General features: G+C 38.1%; 2 protein-coding genes across 4 annotated transcripts; both read left to right on the top strand.

Annotated features, from left to right (window-relative positions):
* Positions 1-278: 278 nt before the first annotated feature.
* LOC145487601 (uncharacterized) lies at positions 279-5280 on the top strand. Its single transcript, XM_081466422.1, has 2 exons — positions 279-986; positions 3668-5280. Exon 2 carries the CDS (start codon positions 3947-3949, stop codon positions 5006-5008), a length of 1062 nt encoding a protein of 353 aa, XP_081322548.1. The 5' UTR covers positions 279-986; positions 3668-3946; the 3' UTR covers positions 5009-5280.
* On the top strand, positions 1853-22936 carry LOC145487599 (transcription factor CP2-like). Of its 3 annotated transcripts, none has more exons than XM_081466419.1 (19): positions 1853-2637; positions 8058-8292; positions 9472-9564; positions 10869-10994; positions 11381-11469; positions 11647-11717; positions 12507-12612; positions 13329-13435; positions 14054-14093; positions 14589-14698; positions 15065-15133; positions 15520-15561; positions 16333-16382; positions 16910-17087; positions 17302-17395; positions 17805-17895; positions 18285-18455; positions 19413-19452; positions 20235-21469. In XM_081466419.1, exons 2-19 carry the CDS (start codon positions 8165-8167, stop codon positions 20397-20399), a joined length of 1770 nt encoding a protein of 589 aa, XP_081322545.1. In that variant the 5' UTR covers positions 1853-2637; positions 8058-8164; the 3' UTR covers positions 20400-21469. The 3 variants fall into 3 exon arrangements, with proteins under 3 accessions (XP_081322545.1, XP_081322544.1, XP_081322546.1); XM_081466420.1 differs by lacking the exon at positions 1853-2637 and adding an exon at positions 21479-22936 and having other exon boundaries at positions 7358-8292; positions 20235-20286; XM_081466418.1 differs by lacking the exon at positions 1853-2637 and having other exon boundaries at positions 7357-8292.
* Positions 22937-24300: the final 1364 nt, after the last annotated feature.

The raw sequence follows: 24300 nt of genomic DNA, 5'->3' as shown, positions 1-24300 counted from the left end.
CTGACAAAACCTTCAGGCCACCCATGAAGCCACAGTATGAAATTACTCTAAGAAGATCGAACCTCAAGCGTCGTCTCTTCAAATGTATGAAACGTTATCAAATCCCAGCACCTCAAGTGCACTTAGGCGTGATCATCTCGATCAGACTTATTTATACTCATACTGTAAGCCCAATTTTTTTTTTTTTCTTACAATATGCCCTTCGATTCTAATATCGCATGTGTAACTTTAACTGCACTCGATAAGAACGCACCTAAAAGTGTAGCCCCAGACACCCCTTTGAGTGCCTAATTGCGTTCGTAGAACGCAGTCCTAATGCCGCGACTTGAGTCAAGTTTCATGGGACGGTTCACCTTTGTTCACCTTGGATCTTGCGACACCGATTTGGCCGCCCCGCAGCAGGGGCAAAAACGAATGACATCATCGCCAAACCATGTGCTTGTGCGTACATTTCGTGTCCATCTGCTACGTCATTCTTGTTCTCTTTTGTGGGTTCTTTTGTTGTTTTCGACGTTTTGGAGTCTTCCTTGAACTGGTTTTTCACTCTGATTGCATTCGACAAAATAGGGAATGCAGTCCCAATGCAGACTAGAGTGTTTTTGGTCGGGCGAAAACAAATTACATCATCGCAAAGCACGTGTAAACAAGATGATTTGCTTTTTAGATCGTTCGCGATCGCTTGTTTGTTGTTTTGATTCTGGACCGTGAGTGGCCTCTTTTGTCAGGATGCGACATGACGTGCTTTCATTACATAACTGGGACAACAATTATTTATTCTGTTCAAGACCACGACTTTGAATCGCCTTGGCTTTGGGATGTTAACCGTGGGAACAGCTATATTTCATTGTCTATATTTTGAGTACGTTAAACAAATTTTGTTGACTTTAATTACTTAGTGGCTAAAAATACAGTGAAAATAGTTCAGTATTCAACGAAGCTCAAAATTGAATTGATGGAAGAGTACTCTGAAGCCAAGATCTATAAGAGTAAGCCAGAACTAAGGAACAGCAATGTAAATGCTGACTATTTCTATTCATCATCGGAAATATTCGAATCAGTTGCCAATATTAGCAGATTTGCACGTTGTCGTCATTTGACTACAACTACCAGAATTCCTTTCGTTTTTTCTTTATTATTTAAATTTTGAATTTCCCGTCGGGTTTAAAAAACAATTGTCCTAATTAGCATAAGAAACAAGAAAAGTGAAGCATTCTGGTAGTTGTAGTCAATTGACACCATCATGCAAGTCGCCTATTGCGCAGAGTTCGTTTGCGATAAACCACGGATAAACCGGCACGTGAGTGCAAATGGTAGCAGATCTTTGTGCTTCCAGCTTAGAATACTAGATGTAACACCAGTGTACTTTTAAGAGGCCCAGCGCCTAAGAAACGAACGATGATTTCCGGCTAAAAAATAAAATCGGCCGATTTTTATCTCCCAAGTAGAGGTTACCGAATACTATTTAAAAATGAATTTCTTTTATTTCAGTTTCGCTTTAAACCAAAAATATCGAGCTGCAAACTTTTTCCGTCTGATAGCAGCAAAATCAGGCCGAAAATAAGGCCCCGCAAAAACTGTTTGGAAATTACTATTGCAACGCAAGATAATGAGAAAACTACACAGTGTTGACGAAAAAGGCCTTTTAATGCAATATCATTGGATAAACATCAAAAAACTGCCGAAGCGATTAAAAAATAAAGTTTCAAATGTTGCATACTAAATTAGATGGAGCGTTGGAGCTGATTTTAAAATAATTATTTCTAAAAAGTTCAACGTTTTTGAAAGCAATCACAGTGATGAATCAGATATGGAGGGATATACATCACATTTCTGAAAAAAACATTTTTCGGCCAAAGTATATTGACCTTGCACAAAGCATTCAAAGTTACCGTGTTTACCGTTATCCTGCTACTTCGGCGAAACACTTCTCTTTTGCTAATACGGCCGTGGATAGCGTGTTAAACGCCACTTTAAACCTTGCTAGGCATTCAAAGACCATCTTAAGTAGAAGGACGTAGAATTAAAAGAGAAAGGAAGATGAAAAATACGCAGAAAAAGAAAATAACTCGAAATTACCATCTGCTAACGAAAGTTGAATCTGGAAAATGTCGTCGCGTGACAGCGGCCATTGACGTCATTTGTATAAACAGCGGCGGAATCCAAACGAATGCACAAACAGGTAAACAATTTTTCCCGGCCAGAAAACGTTTAGTGGAACAATGTTATGTTATTTTTCAAAAATGATGGTCACTCAGAAAGAAAAACTTCCCCAACCGCCACACCGTTTTGGCCGCAGCGTGATCTGAGTTGTGGGGTCACGACTGGATCCCTAGCCGCTGACCGCCTGAAGGACATTGCAGACTCGTTTTCCCACGCTCTTGTGACTTGACGTGACAAATGACGTCAATGGTCGCTGTCACGTGACGGCATTTTCCAGATTCAACTTTTGTTAGCAGATGGTGATTTCGAATTATTTTCTTTTTCTGCGTATTTTTCATCTTCCTTTCTCTTTTAATTCTACGTCCTTCTACTCAGGATGGTCTTCGAATGCCTAGCAAGGTTTAAAGTGGCGTTTACCACGCTATCCACGGCCGTATTGGCAAAAGAGAAGTGTTTCGCCGAAGTAGCAGGATAACGGTAAACACGGTAACTTTGAACGCTTTTTATAAGGTCAATATACTTTGGCCGAAAAATGTTTTTCCAGAAACGTGATGTGTATCCCTCCAATGTCTGATTCATCACTGTGATTGCTTTCAAAAGCGTTGAACTTTTGAGAAATAATTATTTTAAAATCAGCTCCAACGCTCCATCTAATTTAGTATGCAACATTTGAAACTTTATTTTTTAATCGCTTCGGCAGTTTTTTGATGTTTATCCAATGATATTGCATCAAAAGGCTTTGTTCTTCAATACTGTGTAGTTTTCTCATTATTTTGCGTCGCGATAGTAATTTCCGAACAGTTTTTTGCGGGGCCTTATTTTCGGCCTGATTTTGCTGCTATCAGACGGAAAAAGTTTGCGGCTCGATATTTTTGGTTTAAAGCGAAACTGAAACAAAAGAAATTCATTTTTAAATAGTATTCGGTAACCTCTACTTGGGAGATAAAAATCGGCCGATTTTATTTTTTAGCCGGAAATCATCGTTCGTTTCTTAGGCGCTGGGCCTCTTAAAAATTAGCCTTTATGGTTAAAAATTGCCAGTAAAAGTAAAAATGAGATTTTAGCATGAATCAAAATACAGCCGAACCTCTATTAAGCGGGCCCGTATTAAGGCCGCCGCACATTAGCCGAATTTTGGTCGGCCGACAAAAAATCTTCACTTAATTCAGACAAGTCTGCGACAAGATCGGGCTTGTCGGGCGATATCTGACAGTGCTAGATCTCAAAAAGTCTTGTCGGGTCGACTAGTGTGTGGTGGACCAAGATAATTTGTCGGGGCTCGCTCGCGCCTCAACCAATTAGGAAATGTCATGAGAGTCACGTGAGTGGAATAGGCGCCATCTTGATTTTGGGTGACTCGGCCCCAAGCCTGAACGCGGTTAGTCGCGACAAAAAATCGGCTAGTGTGCGGCAAGCTGACGGCCCGACAAATTTTTACCCGATTTGACCCCGAATAAAAATCCGCAGTTCTACGACAAAACATCGGCTAGTGGGCGGCAGCCTTTAGCGGCCAACTTATATTTGGCTGCCAGCGGCCAAAATCCCGGAAAAAATTGCCAGCTATACACTGTAAGCTGTAATAAAAACCTCTATTCAACGGCCACCTCTATTAGGCGGCCGCGGTCGGCTTCTTGCCGTCCCAAGGGTGATTTTGTTTTGTTTTAATAAGTCAGCATTGAAAGTAAGTAGCTCGTAGAAATTGCTCAGCGTGACCAGAATACTCCAGATCATCTGTTACAAGGAGACGATTTTCACGGCACGCAAAAGTCTTCCACAGTGTTCCGACATGAAGTTTATAAGGTTAAGTCTTTGTTTTTCATTCCTGTTAGCCCTTGCTTACATTATCATCATCCTCAAGGCTTTTTATGCCTCGGAACACTTCAACAACCAGAACAAGTTTATTCAGCAGGTGAAAGTTAACAACAGCTTGGATTTTTATGACGCAGCACGAAGGCGCACATTTAAGAAGCCATTCATTTATCTCACAGGAACCGAGCAATGCCTCCCCGTCAACTTGGCAACTTCTTCTCAAATCGGTGATCCCAAGACTTGCGCTTGTGATGTAATGGTGCTGAGTTTCCGCGTCAAATGTCTGACTGCACAAGGCAATCAATCACACATCAGCTATTTGTTTGATCCGAAGACCGGCTGGGCATCGGCAAGAAATGTGCTCTTTTTTGCCGCACTGAATAGAACACCAGGCTACCATTACTACATATTCCTTAACGACGACACGGTTCTTAAGTACAATCACTTTACTCCTGTCAACATGCGAGAGATATCGCCGTTTCGAGCTGTGGAAAAGTGGCTGTTGGATTACGAGCCGGCTGTGGGAGTGTTAGATTATAAGCGTCACAATGGAGCAAGTGTCGTGCTTCGCAAAAGGAGAAAAAAGTGTGGTATAAAGAAGACATCTCTAGTTCTACCTACTGTGTTTTTTGATGCAATCTTCAACGCTTTTCATCACAAAGCTGTTGAACATATCCTCCCGTATCCGACGCGATACGAGCCCCACAACTGGTATTGCATTAATCCACACACCGTAACCAGAGTCCAAGTCAAATTTCCCGGCCAAGCACTTTTGTTTGCTCCAGTTACAGCTGGTAATCCTATTCACCGCCCTCATAAGAAAAACCAAACAAATGTATCAAATATATGGCGTGATTATGTCGAAGAGATCATACAAGAAGCCCCACCGAAGCTACGAAAACATGTTGTGTTCGAAGAATTACATAAAAATGCAGTTCGCCTCTATGGATACCTTAATCAACCTTTACGCACGTTTTGCTTGAATGTATCTCGACACCAGCCTATCATTCCATACAAACATTTGCTAAGGAAAGTTTGATTTCTCTATCACACATTGAGTTCACCCTCAGCTTTTTAGCATTCTATCCCGAGACCTCCCGAGGGTTCTGCGGCGAAAAAAGTTATCGGCGCGGGGAGCTGCGAGATTTTTCACCCAGGACGACACTCAGCTGGCTTCTTTTTATCCGTCCTTCCACGTAAACTAACCTAGCTATAATTTATCCTTATGATATGATGTTCTTATCTTGCATGCCCGAATAAATCTTCTTATATTCAATATCGATGTTGTTGTTTACATTTGCATGCATACTTTCTTTTGAAAGTGAAGAATGATCATCGCCGTAATTTTCCAATATAAGCAATTGGAAAGAAGAAGCCTGAAAAAAATCAGGGCTTCAACGGGATTCGAACCCGTGGCCTCCGCGATATCGGTGCGATGCTCTACCAACTGAGCTAGGAAGCCACACATTGGGAGCGAGGTCAGTTAATTGAGTCAATATCTTCCCGTGAGGAGTGAAATGATGTGAAGTTTATATGAAATAATTCATATATGAACTGCGGTTGTAGATGAAAGTGAAGAATGATCATCGATGATCATTCACTGCGATGATCATTCTTCACTTTCATCTACAACCGCAGTTCATATATGAATTATTTCATATAAACTTCACATACTTTCTTTTATAAAGATAGTCTTCACTGTCACGCAAGAAAAAATAAATCGAAAACCATTCAGTGGATAAAGTCAAGAAAATGTGATCTTATAGGAAATAAATAACGAAGGCACTTCTCCAAGTTTTAGGTCTGTGCGTTTTCCCAAACTGCAGATATTTGTGGAAATGTTTCGCTGAAATTTACAGAGCCCAGTATACTCAGTATGGAAACGCCATGTTCGTGCACCTGTGTGGTGAACCAATATGGCGGCCAGAAAATAGTGTAAACATCTGGAACTTACTTTGGTTATCTAGGCGACTGATTATCTGTTCTGAAGAAACAATTATTTACATAAGCACTGTTTCTAATGCTCCAACTTCTAAAAAAGCTGAAAAACATGAGATAGGCATATATTTTTCGACAAATGCGATCGTAGCTTTGTGTCACGCACCGCCATAACTCTGAAATTCAAAATATGCTGGTTGCCAAACGAAGCACACTATTGAGCCGTAAAATTGTAAACAGATACAACTTTAGCCCCTCTTATGCCTGATGAGGATAAAAACTTTGGTGGCGTGGAAACGATCTATAAGCAGATGTAAGCTCCGCCCGGGGCTCCGCTCACGATTTGCATTTTAATTAAAATTAACTGCTCAGTTCCGGGACCTCCTTTTCAGACTTAATTCCCTTGTTACAAACGGGTTGTTGTTAAAATCTCGAAAAATCTCTCAGAAAACAATAATCAAATACACGTTTTTTCAGCCGAGTTTCTTTTATATTTTGTAGTGGCCCCTCCTGGGGATATTTTCTGTTGTACTTTAGCTTACTTTATGTGACATGAGTTTTTGGTCTCACTTAGGGTATTCAGCGGGAAACAGTGTTATTTTCTGCCATTTACTACGCCTTTCAATGACATGCGGACTCTAAAATTCAAAGCTCAACCGACAATGCATTTTTCGCTACCGTCAATCAAATGTTCGGCGGCTCCTCCAAGCTTCCGACTACTGCCGAGCACTGTGTCGTTGTCTGAACTGTGCTCAACAATTTGATTACCGCGCGCTCGGCAGTAGCCGGAGGCTGGGAGGAGCCGCCGAACATTTGATAGACGGTAGCGAAAAACGTGTTATTGCATGTTATTGAAAAGCGCAGTAAATATCATTTGAGCTAGGGTACACTCGAAGAAATAGTAATTATTAAGGCTGTCATTTCCGTTTGGTATAACAACGCTAAAGCCACGTCCAGCGCCCAGGTTTGGTCACCTTTAGGGGCTAGGGGTTTAATTCAAGTCCTCCGGCGAGCGTCCCCGACCTTTTCATATGGGAATACCACCCCCGCCCCCAGTCTTAAAAGCAATTATGCAGTAGACTCTCGCTTTACGAAGTTGTAAGTAACAGTAGATTTATTTTCCAAGGGAGTGAAATAAAATTTCCAACCTTGCAATCCTCCCTTCCTATCACGACATTCAAGCAACTGATTGACGGAAGATTCCCAAGGCTTGAAAAAAAGCTAAAGAATCCCGGGCCTGAGAACGTGCCCACTTCTTTGATTCCTCTTTTTTTTCTTTCTTGCCTCGAAACGCTTTTACAGTTTTTGCGTTTACAAATCGAGGACAGTTGATAGCACGAGCCATTCATTAAGTCTTGGTCAATGGCCAAATACTTCATCCTTATTTGGTGAAATACATTCCAAGTTGTGTTTGACACTGATTATACAAAGACGTTTCGACCGAACAACTTCGGTCATCCTCGGTTTAAAAAGCCAACTGGAATTACTGGTTACCTAACATCGTTCACAGTTCTGAGCGTGCTACGCCAACTAAGAGTAACGAGCGAATGCTGCGCGACATAACCAGGGCTCGTATATGGCCTTTTTCCGCCCTGACATAACAAATCACGCGAGTGACTTGTAAATACTCGGAATGTGATTTGAAAGTGATTTGTTGTTATGAAAACGGCATAACAGGTGTCATTTTGTTTCTTTTATGATGTAAATTTCTGGTGCCAAGTTTGAAGAACACCGCTCTAATATTTCTAGAGATATTCCTGATTCAGTGTTAGCTAGTATTTTACTGTTAACGTTTTAGTGGAACAATTTATGACATCATCAATTTCCTCATTTGCATAATACAAAAACGTAAATATATCTAAACAAAAGAAGATATTCCAAAAAGGAAAACGACTTTCTTTTTTATTTTGAAAAGCCTTTCAAATAAGTAGCAATTATTTTTACTTCATGGGCACTCCAATGTCTTTCTTTTACTAACTCGAGGTTTTCTTCAATAACGTTAGCACGCTATGCCTGCCTATATTTTTCGTGTGTCTGACAAAGTCTCGGCCCAGTCTCCACCGAACTAGTGGAACATGTGCAAGTTGCTTTGAAGCGGGTTGACCTGTCATTCTGCTGAGTTTTAAGTGTTATTGTGTGATTTCTCGCAGAGATATCTCGTCATCTTGATTGTGTATGGGTCATTCAGGCCCATGTGGTATCAATGATTTCAAATTGACGTGTTTTACAGAGCAAATGGTGTAAAAAAACCGCCGTGATGTCGAGTAATACAAGTTGGAGAATCGACGACATGGATGGTGGACTTGATGGCGGTCTAGCCTCAGAGTTGTTGAATCTGTCTGGCTTAGGCAATGAATATGGAGCAGACGGTGCATATAACATGAGGTTCGTACAAAAACTTTGTCAATTAATGATACAGAAGGATTCTTGTTTTCTTGGAACTGTGAAAGGTACGGTTGCACTGTGAAAATGCAAGTTCGTGTTGATCATTTTCTGCAATTGCAAGCTTCAGCTAAATTTTGTTTAGCGCTGTTAATCTTTTCAGTTAAGGAATGCGGAGAAATTTTTGCATTCGAAAATAAAAGCCTCTTATTGGATTACGCTTGGAAGCATCTGCATAAAAGGCATAACTAATTTTGAAATTTGTTTATTTTATAGGGAAGATATCTGTTTACAAACATTGTGTTGTTGTTATTAAGTTAATGTCCAAGAAGCTAATTAAAACGAAAAAACCTCATGTTTGACTAGCCAATAGATTTCTGGTTGGCACGTCAATAACAGTAACTGACATCACTGATATCGTTGCTGTTATAAGGTCACAAAATTTAGGACATTCAAATCTTTTAGCTTTTATATTATCACATAGTATGTTATTTGTTTACCCAATCCATTTCCCAACATTCGCACTCTTCTATTTTAAATCAAATTAAATTATAAATAAATTTAAAATAAGATTAAATGAATAATGTAAAGAAGTCTATCATTTAGCAAATTATAGTAAAGATTAAAAAAAATAAAAATATACTATTCACCATCATCGAATTTTGTAATCTGCCAGATTATCAACAGTATTTGTTTCACTTAAATGTATAAATTGTCAATGTTATATGCCAAATGCACTGTACAGGATACTACTTTCCTCTCCGAGCCCTCTCCTGCTACTGCCATGTTGATTGGTACTATAATATAATATTTGAAGGATGATAAACACAATAGCCTCCATTTGGTGCAAAAATATGCTTGGATATTCGTCCTGCAATTGGACATTATCTGTTGCATAATTGAGCTATGCTCTCGGAAAACTCTTTTTCTCTCAGAACAGATCATGTCCAAAGACTTGTATAATATCCAGACAAATTTTTGTGCTAAATGGAGGCTATTGTTTATATATCAGGAATATAGACAGAGCTTCTGATTGATCAATTGCAAATAAGGGTATGGTAACAACAAATAGAGGTTCACTAGTTAAATTAACACAAAGAACTTGAACTATACAATAGTTATGAGTGGTAAATAAAAGCCAATATTTATTGGTGGTTGACATTTTCTCTTTCTCGATCAAAGCAATGTGCTTAACTTGTCACTCTTCAAGGAGGAGCCACCAGGTGTTCACCAGAATATGGATACAATTGGTCCTGATCCATCATCTGTTAGAGAGTAAGTACCTAAAAAGGTAACGTTTGCATACGAGCCAAGTGGCCCATCAGGCCAGCTTACCCCAGTTTCTGTAACTTGAAGTGACTAAGAGTATTTCTTCTCCCCCCTGGATGGGTGCTAGTCCATCGCAGGGTTACCCCCAGCATTAAGTTTGCCGGTACCCATTTATACACCTGGGTGGAGAGAGGTACTGTGAGAGTTAAGTGTCTTGTCTAAGAACAGAACACTGTGTCCCCGGCCAGGGCTCGAACCTGGTCTGCTTGATCTGGAGACAAGTGCACTAACCATGAGACCACCATGCCTCCCCAAGCAAGTAACAACAGGCCAATAAATGTATCTTATCCTATACACAAGGACTGTACTCAGAGTTCTGCCAAAACCTGTAGCACCTGTTGTGGCTGAGCATGTTTGATGTCCAGACCCTTGGTCATATATGAGGACTGCCTCGTCATTGACGCAATTCCCACAGAGTAACAAGTTTATTATGGTTGTGAACGTTAAGGCTACATGTGAATCAAAACTTAATGACAGCCCTGGTACTGCAGAGTACTGGGAACAAAAGAATCACATATTAAAGAAAATTATTGATAATGAAAGTTTGTTTAAATGCATTTAAATCCAACTTAACAGAGTTAACAACAAGGAACATTAGTCTTGCCTTCAGCGACATTTAGATCTGCGCATGTGCCAGGATTCCACATGTTCTTAGACCCCAAGGGTGACTGCTTTTCTCCCTTCTGGGTGGGGTTCATGGCTTGTTTGCCAGGATGTGCCAGCCATGGGAGCAGTCTACATCTAGGAGCTGGCTGCCAATAGTGCAAGCTCCTGGATGTCTCAGGCATCCAACCTCCACTTTGTGAGGCAGTTGTTAAAAGTCTTTATCAGTTGTTGCCTTCTATTTCAGCCCTCTTATTAATCACATGCTTCTCAGAACCAGACCAGACTACATGACTGGGAATGAATTTTTGTTGGTTGCTTTTAATATGGGTAAACTAATAGAGGAAAGCCAATTGGTAATGCCACCTGTGGCCACTGAATAGATACGGCCACTTCAAGGGGAGTTTATTTGCAGTATTACACTGTGTATTACACAGTGCTGCAGTATTACACAATATTGCACCGCTGTCTGATATGACTCTACACCTAGCTATTGCCAGGAATGCTTGAGCAGTTTTAACTGGAAGGTATTGTCATTCAAAATGATCCTGACCCTTTGCTTGGAAGGGGAATTTCACATGCATTATTTTTTAATTACAGCTATTAATGTGTGCAGTGATCTTATATATTTTGTTGCTTCATCTTAGAGTATCTACGGAGGTGACTTCTTTGGATTCTTCTTTGCAAACAAAACAGGAGACGTTAATGGCTTGTGGGATGTTGCCATCTCAACCATCACAAATGTCATCTTCCGAGAGTGTAGATGGGACGAGGTAGGCGGTGTTAAATTACAACAACTGCAGTCAAACTTGTGTCGAGTACAGTTTCACATCAGCAATAACAAAGAAAAAGCCATGATCATGAATCAGCTGTGTACATAATTATACATATAGTATACCATATATCTTGCAGCTAGACTTCAAGTTGACCTTCACATAATCATCGCTCTCAAGCGAAGCAAAAGGCAGATCTTTGAGCAATGAAGTTGCAAGATTATTTGGAAAGGACTTTTAGAAAGTCTACACCAAAAGTAATGGAATGTCATAATAATTAATATTTAATCAATATTAATTATTAATTAAATTAACTGGTAGAAAAGTTGGTGTCTAGAGCAACAAAAATACCTTGCCTACAATTTAGTTTTTGCCATCTTTTGCAGCTTGAGTTATGGATTTATTCATATTTTGAAAGCTCCGACCTCCCCAACAAAGAAGCTCGAAGAAGACTCACTGACATATCTCAACCAAGGTATTGTTGTGGCCTCTTTGAAGGCAGGCACCCAATAGACTGAGCTAACCCAGCTGCACAATGTGCACTTTTAGCTACTAAAAACAGAGCTAATAATAATAATTAAGCTTTGATCAGTTGAAGGCCAACAACTTTGAATTGCATTTACCTTACAATTAACTAATATTGTATCTTCAGGGCAGCCTTATTTGCTGGAGATGCTGTATCTTCCAGTGGAAGGAGCAAAGTTTGAGGGTCAATATATGAAGGTAAAGATATCACAATGATATATTGGCCAGACATTAATTTTTGAATGAATGAGAAATATCAGATTACATGTACTATCTTTCATGTGCATTTTAAAATCTACTGGTATTTTGGACATAAACATTACCCAAATTCACTATTAGCCAAATCAGTCAGAAGTTGTGCAGACCTGCTTTCCTGGTACCGTTCAATAGCAAGTCACTGACCTGATTATATGGCTATGATACCATGGTCACTAGTTGCAAATGTCACATGGGTACAATAAATACCTAATTACAGCTTTTTTGGTACACTTCTGCGTTATACCAGGCTTGTTTGGACTCGCCTTGGGTATTTTGGTACAACAAGTACATCTTCCCAAAATATGAACCATGGCTAGCGCTCGGCCAAATATGCGTGATACGTTGTCAAAGTTTACTAAAGCATACAATTGGGTTGAAATAAGTATTAGGTATATGTATCATCAAGTGTCTTGAGCTCCCAGATTGAGAAATTTCTTTCAGATTATTGTTAGCAAAGGGCAGTTCAAACCAAGATTATTTCAGGGACCAGTAGCCTGAGTGTGTTACAGAATAGGTGGCAGCATTCCTTACATTGAATGTAAAATTTTCCAGGCTAGCATATATTACAGACTGCTGTCACTTCATGATATAGAAACTGAAGCTCAACACAGCTTAGTTTTAGTTTCTGGGTCCTGAAAAGACTTCATTGTGCAAACCTACAGTCAGCTATACTTAACATACATTACTACAGTGCATTTACTTTATACAATGTCTTCCTTGACTTCACAGAGTGTTGTAAAGCTCTGCTTTTATGAGAGAAAGCTTCAAGTTCAAGAATCTGAAAAATATGAGGAATGGAAAAACAACCGACCAGCTGACAGAATTCTTGAAATAGGTACTCTTTTAAATATGTAACTTTCTGTGGGTAAATTAATTTTGCAGTGTCCAATCTGTAAATTTGTGTTGTCCCAGGAATTACTCATGGTAACCATTTTGGTTAAATCCCGCCCAATCCCTCTAAAAATTCATTTTGTATCATTCTTTTCTTTTCAAATTCTCAATTTGAGACCCCCCCTCCCTCCCCCTTACAATTTCCAAAACCAGAGTGTATTGTCTTGGTACACACACTCGTCTAAAGGCTCAAAGCCTTATGGCCTATTTCAAGTTCAGAAGTAATAGTTAACCACACAGAGCTTTGTACGACCAGAGTAGACTATAAATTAAAGGTTTTCACATCAAGGGGTGATCTGCATATAGATATACTCAGACTTCAATTTGTCGGCTAATATTTTTATTAATTGGTTGGTAGTACTGTGTTGTAAATTTACAAGCCCTGGGGGCCCTTTCTCGAAAGTCCTGGTAGTTACCGGTCCTGAAAAGCTGTCTATTTGTTTGCCATGTTTGCATTCAAGATATTAATAGTTTTGAAATTCAGCCAATAAAAATATTAGGAAATGAAACAAAATGGTCTGGTTTTTGAACGTGCACTAGTATTCCTTAGGTTTAATTAGATCTTAAATATGGCTTTGGGTCTGTAAAAATACTGGGACTTTTGACAAAGACATGCCAGGTCTTTTTATATTTAATTATTCTGGATTTATTCCCTTTTAGATGTTCCCATGTCAAGTGGAGTGTCAAGCATCAGAAGTAAGGGAAACTTACTTAATTGTTATGAATTTGAGTGGGATCCAAGCAAGGGATCAGAGGTTTACATCATTGTAAGTGACAGAAGCTTAGACTCTATATTTTTACTATTGTTTATTTGTTTAATCGTATCTATAACAAAATTTTTGATTGTGATTGGTTCTCTGTGCGCTTAGTTAACACATAATTGGTACGCGATCACATGCATGTCCAATTACAGGTATCCAATGTCAACTTTTTTTGTAGTTGGATACCGAGGTGATTCACGTGTCGTACACATTACTGTGCTCTAATGGCTTCTCTCTCAATTTTTCCTACAGTTTTCAGAGCTTTTTCACTCAAACAAAATTCTCAAAGACTTTGCCAATTTTGAAATTTGTTATAGACACGATTATTATTATTGTTAGTAACTGGACCTTGTGTTGTACAATTAAGGGAGTAATCATCCTCGAAATTTCGAGTGGGCCTCGTGCTTTGTGCTCGTCCAATTCTTGCATGATTACTTCCTGAATTATCCTCCACTCAGTCCAATCACTATTCCTAATTGTTAGCACCTGCATTGATATTAGTTTTAAACTTTGTATACACTGAATGAGAGACCCTGGTTAAGAAAACCTTAGGTATCTATCTAGATCTACTTTGGGCACCTAATGTTAATGGTATATTCTTAATTTTACTCACTTTCTCTACAGATCAACTGTGTCAGTTCAGAATTTACTAAAGGAAAGAGTGGTGAGAAAACTTAAAATAATTATATTCTGTAACAAATGTATTATGGACACAATAAACACTTATGTTTAAGTTGTTATTAGTCATTCCTCATTTGGTCACTCCTTAGTATGAACTGTTTTGTTGTTGTTGTTGTTGTTTTTGAATTTGTTGACATTTGCCTCTGTCAGAAGTTGGTATGAGTCTTCATTAATTGTTATTATTATATGGCTTGTGTATGTAGCCAATATAATGTACGTTCTGATTGGCTAATGCTAGGGCATTATTCTGCCGTGGTGCCCACGGGTCGATTATGGGCCTCCAAAACCAAAGTAGAAAGCCTTATAATAAACAGCTTATTTACCTTGAACGTTTGGTCTTTATGGGAAAATCTCAAACCTCGGCTTTGCCATATTGACCTCGCTATCAATTGTTCAATACGGCAAGGTCTCGGTTCAAGATTTCCTGTAAAGACCTCAATCTTGGTTAATAAGTAGTAAGTAATACTTTGAATTGCAGGGGGTGAGAGTGGTGTACCATTCAGGCTGCAAGTGGATTCTTTCTCCCCCAATTCATCAACAGATGCTCTTCCAATCCACAGTGCAGGCTGTCAAGTCAAGGTGTTTAAAGTGAGTAGATGATTCAGGGCGTTGTGGTCATACACTTTAGGACAACAGGGGCAATGATGCTGACACCAATGACAATGGCAACCATCATGATAATGGCAATGACAGCTAGAGCATCAATCATTTTTAATTTGTAGATTTTCTTTCCTGTTGCTGAAGCTTTCCGTGTATTGTGGTCATGTGCTGATGACAATGACGTTGACATCTACACTGGCAAGACAATATCACTAATGCCAATGATGACCTACAGCAACACCCACAACAATGACAATGACATCAGCCATTCCTATCACTGCTCTGTCTTGATTTGTTCTACGTCTTCAAGCTGTGTTTCCTTGTAATGACAGCATTTTTTTGTCTTCTTTTCAGTCAAAAGGTGCAGACAGGAAGCTTAAGGTTGAGATGCAGAAACTTGAACACAAAACAAAAGAAGAGTTGGTGAGATAACAATTATATTTTAATGTCCTTAATAAGTAGCTTTTACTTTTCCAGGTTTAGGATTCAGGAAAGTTGACCAGTAACAAAAAACAGCAACAACAAAAAACAGAGAAAATGATAGTTATTGCAAGAGTAGTCAGATATTAGTATTACTGAGAGCTCTCTGAACTTTCATAAGGATGTAAAACCCAACTAAATCTCCCCAAGATACTCCCTCCTCAACTCCATTTAATTTGTGCTTGCCCCTCCCCCCTTCCTCCCCCCCTCCTATTACCATCACTACCACTAGGTAAAGATAGTGATAGCTAATGGTAGATTGTCTTTAGTTAGCAATTAACTTTCAGTAATAAGGGGCTAACATAAATGAGTTCCTTGATTCCTTGTAGGACCAGTTGAGACCCACTCTGGCATACACAGAACTCACTGAAGTAAGCTGACCTTTAAAACATTGTTGACATAGGGTACTATTGTTTTGAGAGTTAATGAAACATGACAAGCAGTTTGTAGTGTATATTGGGAACATTTGGAATTAGATATAACTATATTTAAGACTGGTTACAAGGAGTTATAACATTTGAGAACAATGTGTTTTCAGTTGTGTGCTGTCATCTTCTCAGGGTGCAAATAAAAAGCAATTTTGGAGCTTGCTGTTCGGCAATTCTTATTATGATGCACTAGGTCAAAAGTCATTGTCACTAGTCCTCCCCCCTTAAAAAATTCTTATTACCATGATTTAATAATTAATATTTAACAATAATTTAAATCTCTTACCAGCCATACTTCTGTAATAAATTTCCTTCGACCAAAACCTTCACTTGCTTGTGAGGCAAGGAAAGGATTTGATTCCACTAGCCCTACTTGCAGCTTCTACTAGATCTGGACTATTGGACTTGACTTTATTTTCACGCTGCTTCAGAGATCTGTTTCATACAAGGGGAATAGTGTAACTCAGGAATGACTAAGCAGGCTAATTAGCAGGCTCAGCTGTCTTTTCTGGCCTCTATACTTTTAAAAGTACCCGTAGTCTTTTATTTTTGGGGTGAGATTTCAGCTGGCAATAATCTCCATTTCAACTGGTGTATTTAGCTGCATCCCTGCACTCAGAATATCACTGTTTCCAGTTCCTCCTTGTCGTAACTGCCTTCCCTCTTTTTGAGCGGAAACCTAGGGACAATTTTCTCTGCAACTTTTCCTTTCAGCTGCCACTGAATTTAGAGGATGACAGCAGTTCTTGTTGGATGTCTCCAGGGTAATTTGCTCTTAGTAAATTGATATCCAGTTACTGTATAACTTTGCAAACAAACTGGTTGCTTTTGTTGTAGTTAAGTTAGTGCTGTGTTATGGTAAGTAACTTAGTGTGTAATTTATCAAACATGAAAGACCATGTTTGACCACATTTCTAAATACTGAGCAAGAGAGTTCAAAATATAACATGCAGTGGAGGTTACCGGTTTCAAAGTTGATTGATGGCATTACAATCTCATCAGCTCATGATAGCCATGAAGCAAAAATTTATCAGGATTTATATTTCACGCAAAGCAGCACATTAAAATTCACTCACAACAGAGAACAGCATCTCATACTTGCTTTTCATGGTCAGGGAGAATACTTCATTCACACCACTCTGCCCAATATGTGAATATATTTTCTTCCAACGAGACATCAGCTTTATGTGGTAATTCCATCCCAAAATTATGTTAAGTTTATATAAAGTTGAAATACAGGTGGTGACATTTCATGGCTTGCATCATATCTGACATGCATTACAATGTTCAGGTCAGTTGCTGGCTCAATGTCTTCACCTTCTTCAACTTGCCAAGTCATGTCTGGATCCTTGTCATCACCTGTGTCAGCTTGTCAAGTGATGTCGACTCCTCCGTCAACGGTTCAGGCGATGTCGCCATCCAGTAGTGTATTATCCAGCCCATCTTCAACTGGCATAACGCACTGCACTGTAAGTGAAAGCTAGTCTAGACTGAGTTGTTTTAAATTTTGAGTATTATCATTCAACGAGAGTAGTCTTGGGAAGACTTGTTAGTGATTGATGTTGTGATTAGACACCAATAAAGAAACTTGACAAAATGTCAAGATTGCTCTCATGCTTTTGTAGATAATTGTATAAACCCCATTCTGTTGAATACCATAATTTCTGGTAATCATTCTTTCAGGGATTAACTTCAGAATCCTCTGTTGATGAAACAAGACTCTGGTTGCAGAATAACAGATTTCAAAACTATCTCAACATGTTTGCCAATTACACAGGTTGGTAAACAGTTCCATTCTGTGTATTGGGACATAATTTACTTGCCTGCTTCTCCTATTTCAATGCATTGCCAAATTAAATCCAGCTCTGACCACTAAGCTGGAGTGTTTTCTCAGTAGACCCTAGTTCAACTCCTCGGTCATACTTGTAAATAGCCAACTGGTCTTCCTCCTGCCAGTTGTGAGTTTGATCCTATAATTATGTGAAGTTGATATATTTGTTTCTTCCAGTTTAAGTGGCATGCCTGTGAACTAGCTAGGTGTAGTTAAGTGCATTGACCACCATCAAAAAACAAACAAACAAACAAACAAAAAACACATTTGAACAACATTTTAACAAAATGATATGTCAATTTTAAATCATCACATGAACAACTTAGTGAACTTTGTGTAACTATGTGTTAATTAGGAGCGGATCTTCTAAGATTGACTAAGCAAGACATGATTCAGATCATGGGTCCAGCAGATGGTATACGCTTACATAACTCATTACAAGCCAGGTAATGGACATGTGCTATCTTTCCTTATCTTAAAAACCTTTTTTTAGTTAGTAACCTAACTTTCTTGTAATTGTAATTTTGTACAGTCATGTAATTCCAGAAAATACCCATACCTCCCCCATGGAAGGAATTTTATCTAAGTCGATGTTAGCCTGAACATTACAAAATTTTATTGAAAGCAAGTTTTTAATAATATTTTCGTAGTAAGTTCAGTTATTATCAGCCAGGAAACAGGTGGGGCAAGATGGATGGGATTGAATCCTCACTTGTAATTAAAATCTCTTTAATCATGTAAGCTTTAAATTGTTTGAAAGTAACAGTACAATACTGTGTCATGTCTTTATTTTCCTTAAGCTTACCATCTCTGTTTTTGTTCATTAATTTTTAAGGGCTGCTCGTCCACTTTTAACAATGTACGTTTGCCTGGAGTCTGCGCAGCAGAACTCTGGTATGAAAGAATACTATGCCATGTTCCTTGAAGCCTTAAATCTTGGTGAACTTAGAAAAAAACTTGCTCTGAAATGTAGCCTCCGTGTCGAGCAGATTGTAGCAATATATAGGTGAGTCTAACTGGTTTTCATGCATGATATGGTAGCCAAATTGTGGTTTGCATGCCAAAAGACTGTGCAGTTATCTGCATTTAGAAGTCACTTGTCCCATGTGGGTCATTGTGTTCTTAGAGCAGTAACGTGTGCTCTTTCACCCATGAAAAAATGGGTTAAGGGATATGATTTGGTGGGTTTGGATGAGAATTATAAATATTGTAAATTAAATTACTGTTTTTTAGTAAGCTCAATTGATTTTATGGAATTATTTTATAGAGATAATATTATAATAATATTCTCTCCTTTCTGTCATACACAGAAAAAGGCAAAATTAACCTCATTGTATTCTTTATTTCATATCTTGCTCACTATTTAAAGCAGTGCAGTTTACTAAATCTCATTCAAAAGGGCATAAATAAATACTTTGCAGAAAAGAAAGGTTGCCTTCATGGAACAAAAATTAATATTTATTACTTATAAAACATTTTCAATTGATTCATTAGAATTTAGCTAAAAAAGTTGAAACATTGAAGAGAAACAAAAAATACTGTAAAAGCACTCTGTTGTTTGAATTCGATGTAGCAAAAAAAGCATCTTCCTTGCCACATTATGAGGAAATGTATCCTAAAAGCAGCTACAGATCAAACATGATGAGAAAGTCTAGAATTAATAAATGAGGATGTGTACATGTGTAGCTCTTTAAATAATCATGATGTGATAGACAAAAATAATGAGGGTTGGGGATGATCTCAGTGGACAATTTGCATTAATTATTTTATTTAGTTTTATATTGTATTTATTTATTTAATATTTAATATTTATTTACCTTAAGTTTTCTTAAGATAATTAAGAGCTTTTAGAATAATTACACGTATATATTAAATGATCTAGATATTATTAGTACATGTCATGTCTTTGTATGATTGAATTTATTTAATATGTTTAATTTTATATACATTTGTTCTCTTTTAGACAAGGGCCAACAGGAATATATGTACTAGTTGATGACGAGGTGAGAAGGCACATGTAGCAATTAATCTTTGTTTTTAAATACTCCCCTGAAGCAGATACAGGATTTTAGTGAAGTGGGCTCATGTTACAGTCCGCCAAAAGCGATTCCCTGAAGTGACGTCTGGGTGCACCCCGCCCCGTAAAATTTTTAAAATTGAGGTCCTTGTAAATGGCATTTCCGACATTCTAAGGCTAAGTCAGTGTGTTATAATGTCTCAATTTGTTTTCAATTAAGGAGTTCAACCAAACCCCACTGAATCTCCCTAGGTCTGTCCCAGCTCCCATACCGGTATTTAAAGAAAAATAGATGCACAATGGAACCCCTGTTAATTCGGTCACCACCAGGCTACAAAATTAAATCTGTGTGTATTAATGGGTGGCTGTATTAAAGGGGTTCTTTTAATAAGAAAATGACTGACTGAGCTGTTGTTTAGGCTAGAATAAAGTGTCCATGATAACGAGGTGGCCGTATTAATGGGGTGGTCCTAAGATGGGGTTCCACTGTAGCTGACTGTTTGACTTGACAGAACTATTCACCCAGTCAGCTTCTTTCTATCAGACATTAAGATAATATTGATCAATTAGGTTATAAGGATTACAGCACTTGCAACAATATTTAATAACTGAACAATAACAAACTAAAGATATATTGAAGGTTCCGGGCTAATTCAGTGGTAGGGTTGAAAATTGTGTAACATTTCCCAGTACTTTTTAAAATTTCCCATCTGTAACTGGTTAGAAATTTATAGTTAACTTTATATGCTCACTTTGAAATTGTTTTAGATGGTGAGAAATTTTGTAGACGAAGGTCATTTTATTGTACAGCTTCTCAGGGGTAAGTGCAGTCCTTTACTCAGATCGTACACTAAATCAGTCTTTTCAAAAGGTGCCAGTAGATGGCAAGTCAAGAACTGTAACAACAAGGGCTCTGACATTCATAATGCATAGTTCCAGAAAATATCTGTACCTCCTCCATTTGGGGCATTTTTACCAAGACCCCCACCCCCCCTGGAAATTCCAATTAAGCTTGATACATTTCTTTATTAAATGTTTTAGTCTTAGAGAACCCCTGCTATCTCCCAGGAAATTCCAATCCTTTCTTAGAGGGAAGTATGGAAATTTTCTGGAACTGAACAATGTCCACTGATATGTTCAGACGAGAAAGCCAAAGACCTTGCAAAGCAGGGGCATGCTCCACCCCTGCACAAATTTCATTCTGACAAATGAAGTATCGTAAGTAATGTAAAAGTAATGCTTTAATGAAGTATATTACAATAAATAATGGAGAATTTGATCTTATCTAGATAAACCTCACAAGGTGCAAGATATCAAATAATGGGATCCCAAAGTTGTACCACCCCTGCAGGCAATACCATCAGAGCCCCATGTATAAGAAATAGATTCCAGAGAAGTTATCCTGATATATTTTTTGAAAGCATCAGATTTCCATCTACCCAGTTGCCTAAGTTTTAGGTTTGGCTGCATAAGTAGCAGCACCAATCCTGAAGCTGTGTCCTTCATACCTCTTAGGGTCCAAGTTGCATCATTAGCTGAATATCTGAGCAAAGCATCTTACAAAATTGCTTTGCAAATCTGGCAACCACTCTTGATTAATAAAGGGTGGGCCTGGTACTGTACCACGGATCAAAACGTGAACTAATGCCCCATTATCAGTAAAAAATGTTTTTTAAGAACTGTCTCTAGGAAAAATTTAAATTTTAGTCAGCATATCTTTCAGGCTGAGTTCGAGATGAGCTCTGTGGTTTCAATGTATATGCCATGAAGACAAAAAGTTTAAGATTCCACAAGTATCTATTGGTGAATCATGTCAGAAATTAACTAACTGCAATTTTATGCTCTTGTAATGTTAACCCACATCCCTTTTAGGATAACCTTCAAGGTGTAGAAGAAAATATTTCGCCATGTTTTGCCCTGAAGTATATTAAGCAGACATTGAAAACTTGGTATTTGTGTATCATAAGCTTAAGTGTAACAAACTGAGTTTGTATTTCCCTTTTTTTTTTCAGAAGAAGACAACACTTATCAACTCATTTTAAAGTAAAAGGTGGCTTAACCGTATTCTTGTATGAAGGAAGGTGACGCATACTAGCAATGCAAATGCGCAATGCAGAAGACAGTGGCTGTCATGGTTTCAGCTCTAGATGGCTGGTGCATTTTGTTCCACCCAAATCTTATATAATTAAATTAAGATATTCCTTCCAAGATGGATACTTTCAATATCTTCACATCTATCGGCGCCTATGTTATAGCTGAAGGATTGTTGAACATCTGTTGCTGCGAAGCTACTTGATGGCATGCAGCAGAATTATTAGGGGAGACCATTAAAGCTGTGTATTGCTCGTCAGTTTTGGCTATACTGAGGTGAACATTGTGAGATAGCCAGAAACTTATGTACACAACAAAATGAGATCAAGAGGTTTCCCTGGCAAAATTTAAACTGTGACAATATGGAGCAGAAAGAGCAGAAAGGATTATGACTGTGTTAAATTATTCAGAAGAACTTCCATTATTCAGTGAGCTCAAAGCTTGCCAAGTTGTGTTGTTCCGTCATGACAGAGATTCAAGGGCCTTAAAGGCAGTGTAAAATTTATCAATCCATATTCTTGAAAATGACAATGATTTTAAACAGAATCATTTAGCTCTAGGAATTCTCACTTTTTAATTGGAAAATGGTGCAAAGGTATTTATAATGTAGCCAAGGTGATGTTAGTAGTGGCCAAGTCAACGCAGTTAATGAAACAGTCATACTGATACTTACTGGATTGGATAAACATACGTATAGTCAAGACTTGTAATTAATGGACGAAATTCAGAGAAAAAATTCATTTCAAGTCCTACCTCTTGTGAAATTCGAGGAAAATTCATTATTAATATATGGCTTACCAATTCTGCACTTACATTCATTAATATATGGCTCACCAATTCTGGCTTCCATTCACTTGGAAAACCAGTGTTACAATTTAAGGTCACATTGCTTGTCAATTCATCTAGTGTTGTACCCAGAAATTTGGGGTGGAGGTCCTTGTTACTGAATACCCTGGGAGCAGAGTCTCCTAATTCAATCCTCCTATTCCAGATTTTTCTTGGAAGATCAAAGGAGACTCTGCTCGCAGGGTACATTACACAACAGATTTTACAGCAGAAGGAAAAATGACTTCATAATAATTATTATGCTCCTTGTGTACATGTGTTATATGTAGGTAGGAAGATCAGAGTTTTTAGGAAATTAAGTTCAAGCAAACGATACAATGTAAAAGACTGTTTTCATTATAATTATTATTTAAATTGATCTTCATAGTAAGGCCTAGAGGACACTAACAAAGGAAACTGAATGTTCAATTACATTCATTTCTGCTGCTTGTGTCTGTCGGCCTCACTATCAAGTTGAATTTTAATGTTTTTATATCAGTTTAAGTAGTCTATTGATTTAATACAATCTGGGATCATTTTTTTCCCAGGATGTTGTCAAACTTAATAGCTAATGAAAAAGTACTTTTAAATTTAACAAACAAGGGTAAAACTCATTAACTGAGGATTACTTATAAAAACAGTCTGTGGTGATAATTTCCTGAAAATTATGCATATTGAAAAATAGCAAGTACTTTTTGTCAACTTTTTTATTATTATATTTACTTAAAAAAAACTAATAATTATAAGAGGCTATTAATTAAAAGTCATTGGTACACTCCAGATGCATCGTTTTCTTTTATAGCCTTGACTTGGTTAAGCCATCAGACAGTGCTCACTACTCCCTGATTTTTCCCTTTGAACCTCAACAAGAGAAGAGATTGAGGTCTCACTTCTCTTCCAGTAAAGTACGAAGACAAGCAAGTGACCTGTTTACCCTGTGAGGGCTACTACAAAACGTGAAACTACAAAACGTAATCAATAAAATTAATACTATTCTAAGACATCGAATTTTAAGATATTTTTCATTAAAAACGTGTTGCCTCCTTTGAATGGATTTTCTTTTTACCCAGTTCTCTGACTGTCTCAAAATCTACATGTTGATTCAACCAATCAACATATAATACAACAGCATGTTATGCATTTTGAACAAATCATGTGGCATTTTAGCTCCTAGATTGCCTGGTGTGACTGCAATTTCCCAAATTCACCTCTTGTTCCACTTGTGCATTTAGGCTTTTCTGCAATCTTAATGTGAATTAGGAAACACGAAGAATCGATTTGTTGAAGTGATTCAAGATGTACATGCGAAGAGGTTTTATCCCTGTTTAATATTTGGCTTATGCTTTGTGAACAGGCAAGATGAACCAAACAGGGAATATAGTGCCGCAAGAAAATGGTGTTCTTTTTCCATATAATGAATCCTTTATTGACTAAGCTTGTTCCATCAGAATGGTTGGATATTGGCCTCATTCTTTTTTTGCATGTTTATAGACCTTGACGCTAAATACTCAAAAAAAGAACTTGGCCAATATCCAGCCATCTTGACCTCCCACTTGTCAATAACCCATATATCTTGCCTGATAATGTACTGTGTCCCGCAAGAGAAATTTGTTTTTTATAATATCCAGTTGATAAATCCTTATTGACCAACTTTGTTTGGTCAAGGTGGCTGGATATTGGTCTTGTTCTTTATTGCACGTATATGGACCTTGCCTCTGTCTCGGTTAACAACTACACGAAAAAGGAAGTTGGCAAATATCCAGCCATCTTGACCTTGTGCCTGGTCAATAACCCATATGTATAGACTTGAGAGGAATCCTGATTGCTCATTTGCCAAACCCTTGGTTTCTCAAACCTTCCCATAACTTGAACCAAAAGTCGTCTCCCTCCGCTCAGTCTAACACTACAGACTCAAAAA

The sequence above is a fragment of the Orbicella franksi genome, chromosome 5 (assembly GCF_964199315.1).
Source record: "Orbicella franksi chromosome 5, jaOrbFran1.1, whole genome shotgun sequence".
NCBI classification, from domain to species: Eukaryota; Metazoa; Cnidaria; class Anthozoa; order Scleractinia; family Merulinidae; genus Orbicella; species Orbicella franksi.
This window is presented reverse-complemented; position numbering and strand designations above follow the sequence as displayed.

Bases quoted from the DNA above. Each gene is read 5' to 3' on its own strand.
- LOC145487601 (XM_081466422.1), top strand. From the start codon at position 3,947: ATGAAGTTTATAAGGTTAAGTCTTTGTTTTTCATTCCTGTTAGCCCTT.
- LOC145487599 (XM_081466419.1), top strand. From the start codon at position 8,165: ATGTCGAGTAATACAAGTTGGAGAATCGACGACATGGATGGTGGACTT. The intron at 10,995-11,380 runs GTAGGCGGTGTT...CATCTTTTGCAG, and splicing joins GAGAGTGTAGATGGGACGAG to CTTGAGTTATGGATTTATTC. The intron at 17,088-17,301 runs GTAAGTGAAAGC...TCATTCTTTCAG, and splicing joins CTGGCATAACGCACTGCACT to GGATTAACTTCAGAATCCTC.